General features: G+C 37.0%; 2 protein-coding genes across 6 annotated transcripts in view; one reads left to right on the forward strand and one right to left on the reverse strand.

The window, feature by feature from the left end:
- Positions 1–45: 45 nt before the first annotated feature.
- LOC128894973 (STING ER exit protein) lies at positions 46–1482 on the reverse strand. The gene is made up of 4 exons (XM_054157126.1): positions 1215–1482; positions 971–1127; positions 580–808; positions 46–289 (listed from the first exon to the last, which is right to left on the reverse strand). The coding sequence occupies exons 1-4, from the start codon at positions 1333–1335 to the stop codon at positions 143–145; spliced, it is 654 nt and encodes a 217-aa protein (XP_054013101.1). The 5' UTR covers positions 1336–1482; the 3' UTR covers positions 46–142.
- A 639-nt stretch (positions 1483–2121) lies between these two features.
- The window catches only part of LOC128894949 (F-actin-monooxygenase MICAL3), a 57940-nt gene continuing 53294 nt past the window's right edge, over positions 2122–6767 (forward strand). For all 5 annotated transcript variants that reach the window (XR_008461648.1, XM_054157065.1, XM_054157067.1 and 2 more), the window contains exon 1: positions 2122–2619. Coding sequence is in view for 4 of the 5 variants with exons in the window: in XM_054157065.1 (XP_054013040.1) it covers positions 2618–2619 (2 nt within the window). In the remaining variant the exon portion in view is untranslated. The remainder of the gene's footprint in view (positions 2620–6767) is intronic.

The following is a 6767-nucleotide window of genomic DNA, read 5'->3' on the forward strand; positions in this document are numbered from 1 at the left end:
TCATTGCTGCCGAAAGGTGTTGGTATATGACAATAAGAATATTAGTTCAAATGTATAAAATATTTACATTCTTGATTGGAATCCTCTTTTTTTATATACAATTGTTTAGTTTAAATATGTCATAATAATATGTAACTAATATTTATACATCCAATAATGTTCCTCTAGGTCTTGTTCTCTTTGGATCTGCTTCAGGAGGAGGCATGGCTTTTCGTTTGTTCATTCCTTTCCTCTCTAATTGTTTCTCTATTATTCGAGCATTATTAGCATACGAATCAGCAACTTCTCTCTGAAAATATAAAATATATTTTAAATATACATTGCATTTTATAAAACATGAAAGATAAATTTCTGAATTTAGAATCATATTTTTACAATTTTTAATAAAATTTATAACAAACTCCATCCATATCAATGTAGTCTTTCATTGTAAATTTTCATTCAAATATTAACAACCACTATGAAACTGATTGATTCAGTAGATTCTCTTGCAAGCAATAATTTACTTTACCTTAGTTTCTTTGAGAAATATATAATCTTTTTTTTGTTAAATTATTAATATATAAATAGTTAACTTACAGCTTCAATTTCATCTTCCTCTTCATCAATTGTAGAAACAGTAACTGAACTGAATTTTCCCATATTTTTTGTGTGTTTTGTCACCATTATTTTCTTGGGCTTTTCAATAGCAACTTGATTGTATATGTCGGTCATAGGACCTTCACCAGAACTTTTAATCACTGCACCTTTGACGATAAATACAATGTTTGTTCCTGGGTCATGTTTATAATACAGGAAAAGTCCACATCTGTTAAAGTATATGTACAATTTGTGATTAATACCTTTTGTTACAACTTGCAGAAATATTTCACGGTACAAGTACTGATAACAACTGTAATTCTTAAAACTATTTTTCAATATTTACAAACATCATTAACCATATTTAAAAATGAACATAAATATTTCTTACTTTTTACACTTCTGACGATGTTGTTTTTCTATGCCTTCAGAGCGTTTCAAATATACAATTTCATCTTGCTCGCAAGTCATTTTATGGGCATGTTTGCTTCCATCAATAACTCGTGCACCATCTCTTTTCCTTAAAGGCAATTTTTCTATGGCACAATCTGTAAAAATGTATATACATTTAATATACATTCAATTGTAGTTTCCTTCAGAATAAAATAAGAAATGTAAACTAAGACGTCTCTAACCTAAAATTAACGTCATCTGTCCACATAAACAATAATAAATGTGTAGTGGCTTTTCTTCGCTGTATTCTTCTTGATCCTTAGTATCGGAGCATATTATGCTTCTAGAAACTACTTTCGGCATTTTCACTTTAAATCAATGAATTGCAATACAAGTTGTGACAAACTCTATACTGTTATAATAAATTTCGACGCATGTGAAGAATGATTCAGAATGATCCTCTACGCTCTACGCTGTTCATATAAAGGGAATTCTTGTAATTAATCAGAGATACTTCCAGATGCTTTGAATTTTATTTATTAAAACAATAAAATTTGCCAAAAGAAATAGTTTTCATTTGTGATAAATGATACCATTAAATTCAATATATCGACATTATCGACACAGTGGATTTTCCACTGATGGTACCTCATTTACATCATTTCTAATAACATGTCCCTCAGAGGCTGTAGCTATGTTATTTTCAAAATGATTACATTAATCTCTATATAATCTCTTTATTTGATTCACTGAGCTATACTAATACTAGTATTACATACTAATTTTATTACTATTTCTAATACTAGTTTAGTAAAGTTCAGTGATTTGATGGTAGCTACAGTACGGGTTTAGCAATCCCGAGGTACCCGAGGTAAAGGGGGGGGGCCAGTGGGCCCTAACAGACAGCATTCATAATGTTGATGCCAAAAGATTATGAAGAGAGTTATGCAAAGTAAGAAAATTGAAAAACGAATGTAAGACTGGTACGTTAGGTATTATAGTCAGGTCACACGACTTTGCACCCTTACAAATAAAACTCGCTCACTCGTTCGTGATACGTCGTTTTAATTATCAGTAGCTACCAATAGTCCCCTACGTGCAGTCAAACTTAAAAAAAAGTATTGAAGTTTCATTTTTCATTCGAATTTCTTAGTCATACATATCCGTAAATTCAAGATAATTTAATTTCCATCGTGACCGTAAGATGGCGCTAAAAACGCAAGAGCGTACCGCCATCTTGCTGGAAAATGGCGCGGCATATCATGCAGGATTTTCCAGCGGCTCCTGTGGTGGGGAGTGGGGGAATCTCACTCGAACGCACTCGGCTACTCTCGGCAGTCGGCGGTCAGTCGGCGTTCAGTTGCGGTACGGGTAGAGTGGGCAGGTAGTTGTCGCGCAGTCGAAGGAGGCCAGTCAAAGCGAGCACGAGATGCCAATGGTGGGTGGGCAATGAATCGCGCGACGTTCCTCGGGTAGAATGTGACCAGTGATAAATCGGCATAATGTGGTGCACAATCGAACTGTAAACCGGGGTCTCGCGAACAGCGCGCGGTAATGTGAGCTGTAAAAAGTAAAAGGCGACAAAGTGCAGTGACTCGACGTTTGATTGGTCGTGCACGCAGAGCGGCCCTTCGCGCACACATACATGTACGTATTACACATGCTCGTATATACAAAAGGATCACACGACGCTCTCTCGATCTCTCTCTTATCTCTGTCTTCCACTGTCCATCGTTTCCTCTCTTCCACTCTAACGTTCCTTCTGCATTCCTGCAGTAGCTTGCACGTAGTCGCACTTTTTTTTCTTCTCGTTTTACGCGAGATTTACGACCGCGCCCCCTTGGCTTCGTACACGATGCGCGTTGTACGGTTTTCCAACTTGTTAGCGAACGACAGTCGAACTATTCGCGCCGGCTTCCTTGTTGGAATTCGATTGCACGGTGCGTCAATCGAATTTGCAGTCTTCTTTAGCGCTGACAAAGAAGGCATAGAACAGAGGCGAAGAGAGAGACAAAGACAGCGAGCTCTGAGGGTGGTGTATCGTTGGAAATATGAATTAACAAGAACACAGCACAGAGAGACAAGGAATTTCTGCGACTCCCCTTCTATTACTTGCGAAACGTTCGATCAATTCACCAACGTTCACTGGTCCTCTTTGTTTACTTTCGCTGTGTCGCGAACGAACGATACGCGTGAACGTGATTTAATTTTACGGCATTCACAACACGAGAGATTATTCGTGTCAGATTAAATAGGATTTAACGATTAACTCTTTACGCTTAACGTGGTCTTACGATTACCGGAATGAATGTCCTTTTAGTTTGTATCGTGTGACGCGTACAGTGTGTAGAAACGAATGTAGTTGGTTGTAAGCAGACTGCGGATTTTATGTATTAGATTGTCCCGAAAGTTTCTTTCGCTATATTAATAAGTAATACATGCACAATAGTTTATGTTTTATGTTACATTACTGAATTGTGCACGATTCATTTTCCTCCATTACTGTTACAACATGAATATCTATGAAGTTTGATTGTCTATTTATACAAACACGACCACATAAAATAATCGAGTGCAACTCGCGAAAGAAACTTTCGGGACAACCTAATATGTACGACGTACAATTATACGGAAAACATATCATATTACATTAACTTGTATTAGAAATGCATAAAATTCGCACTCTAATTATTAGCGCATAAACGTGACCGTTTTAAATCGATAGCAGGAGGTGGCCAAATTTTTAATCCAATGATAGTTAATAAAGATTACAAACGAGTAACGATTCATTTACATTCATTCGAACGAATAGTATTTTTATCTTTACATTTCAATTATTATATATTATCCTCCATTCAGAGTTTTAATCATTCTAAATGTTAAACAATGTTGACAACTTTTAATGCGTCGATCGCCACGCCACCCATGTACGAGTTTTTCACGGAGGAACTAAAAATTCATTCTGGAGGACTCTGGTAGGATTCTTGAATTTCCACGAGGATGCCAAGTATTCTATGCTATAATCTCGTTGCACACTTTATTTTCTTCCGTGATTGCTTATCTCGTATACGTATAATCCTCTATACTTTATTACGCAATACAGACATGAAATATAAAGTAGAGAATTAATTTTATGGCATAGACACGCTATGAAAGATTCCAAGCAATGAAATTAGCCGCGTTATTGCGAGAGTTTTAGGTTATGAAAACTACGCGCGTGCATTGGGAAGTCTCGGAATCTTTTATCTATCAGCTGACGGCAAGTCAGCCATGTCATGTAAACTAGCGATCATTTCCGTGTGCGTTTGTAAATCTGTTTCCTTGTAAACGTCACGACACCGAATACGGAATATCGAGAACGGATTTCACATTCTGGAGTCGCTTTGTTAGTAATGTACATTACGTTTGATATCGTTCATTCAGCTTTGGCTCGGAATTAATTATGCTCACGGCCGTTGCTATTTCTAGAACGGAATTTTATTCGCGAAACTATGATTTTATTTGGAAAAATTGATTGGAGGATATACAGTCAGAGACCTCTTTAACCTATTCGACATATAGTGGATTAATGAGTGGTAGGGAAAACCCTTCGCGTTTGAATTAATTTCAAGACAATACACTACTTATTGCATTAATTATCAATCATCAGTTAATTTCAAATACAAGAAAATAGACAGGAATATAACATCGAAAAGAGGAAAAATATATGTTTCGTAAAGAACAGTAACAAAATCCCACCTTCTAAATTTGATAATTCAAATCATATTTGAAGATAAAGATGTTTGCAAAATTTCAATTTTCCATCACTGTTTATTCTCGAAGTAAACGTTTCAAGATTCCAGAATTGAACTGAAAAAGAATCGTGTGAAAAGAATACCGAATTAATCTTTCTCAGATACCTCGATAAATATTTTTCATTTCCCTTAAACTTCTTATAACGTAGGTCTTTATTTTTAAATAAAATGTTCGAACTTGTGAGACTTCGCGTTTATACGATAGAAACTGAAATAATACTACCCAGTTAGGTAATTCGCGGGAGTAGTTGAAACGAAAGATATAATCATTAAATCCTATTCGACCTTATATAACGAATATTCATGACTGGAAAAAAAATGGCTTCTGTCCCAGCTAGGATGTGTCTAGGTAGAACTAATTAAATTCGTGCGATCACGATTTTGTAATAACGCGGTTTTTCTATCGATCAGTCGAATTATTAATTCGTGCTGGTTGACTCGAGCAAAGTCGTATTTATTTTTTTTCCACGTAAGCGAGCGCGTTTACGTTTCTTGCGTACAGTGATACACACTCGACCTCCCTGCGTTTACTGTCCTTCGAGGACGGTGGCGAGAGACGATGAAAAACTTCTACTTGGTAAATAAATGCGCTCGATCTTATCTTTCGTTCCGTAGCTTCGCGTTCCCTGTACAATTACAATTGAAACGTTCGTTCGTGGTACGTATTAGAATTCAGATCGTCTCACGAGTTCATGCGACTTATTGTTCTACTATTGGGGAGTAATATGTGTTTACGATCTTTTCCTACTTTTCTGGCAAAATCACTCGTTGCTACAAAACTTCTGTAGTTTTTAACGAAATATGAACACAATAATTGGCACGCATTTATGGAGTGACTTAATAATATGGTTTTGTAGCTGGAACTACTGTCTATGATAACATGATATTTGATGATCGCATACAAAAAAAAAACTTAATGTATAGGTTAAAAAAAATGTAAGCATTGGTAAAATGTAATTAGACAATGACAGACTATCGACATAAAATTAGATTCCCTTCGAAAACATCGATTTTCGTTATTTTCATCTATCACCAAAAATAGACAAGCTGTTCAGTTGGCCTGTATTGAATACGACGATTTCTTGACTTTCGTTTCGACCTGTATAGATGTTCAAATATTTACCGAGGCAAGATTTCACGATGAATATTAGATTCAACTAGAACTTGTACGGAAACAATCTGCAACCCAATCTGCACTCCTGATTAGAATCAAATTTCACAGATTTAACATATTCACGAACGCATCCTAATTACAGGTGTTGCCTGTAAGACAAGCTGTTCAGTTGGCCTATATTGAATCCTCTACCACGTGCGCTTAATCGCACGTTGGAGCTTTTGATACGTCGCACTTCGTTTCGCAGCGGCGTGAAATCGAGTTTTTTTTTCCCCTCGTTGGAAAGTGTTTGTCACCAAACACTTTCCCATTTCTATGCCATCTCGGATCTCTCGGAAAAATCTGGGACTCGGCGTTTGCGCGCTTAGGTGCGTGGCAATCTATGTATCCACGATGCGGCTCTGTCGTTCGTGCAAACAATTTTTATCGCTGTGTAACGTAGGTAGCCTAAGCAGCGGCCGCGGCGTGCGTGGGCCGCGTATAACGCTTCGTAACAGATAAAACCCGTAGCCTTTGTCCTTTTTTCGCGTGGTCGACAAAATTCAAGCCTCTTCGCGTACCACGCCGTGATCTCTCCTCTTTAGGGAATAGATGGAAATCCGTGTGTCATTGGCATCCGAGAGGAACGTTTCTGACAAGACAACGACACGAACGAAGAAATCCTATCATTTTTTGACGTGTTTTCGCTAGTTGGTAGAAGACAGGTCCTTGTAGCGTTTGAAATGTTAGGAGTAGATATTTGGTCATTGTGTAGATATAAATAATTCGAATTTTTAATCGTAAAAAGTCCGTGCGACATGATTTTCTTTCTTGCGAGGGGTGAACGAATTTTAGTATACCTCGTCCTTACAGAGGCGAGCCTAGAAAAATTGGAAATGTTAGGAGTA

The sequence above is a fragment of the Hylaeus anthracinus genome, unplaced genomic scaffold (assembly GCF_026225885.1).
Source record: "Hylaeus anthracinus isolate JK02 unplaced genomic scaffold, UHH_iyHylAnth1.0_haploid 4, whole genome shotgun sequence".
In the NCBI taxonomy this organism is placed as follows: Eukaryota; Metazoa; Arthropoda; class Insecta; order Hymenoptera; family Colletidae; genus Hylaeus; species Hylaeus anthracinus.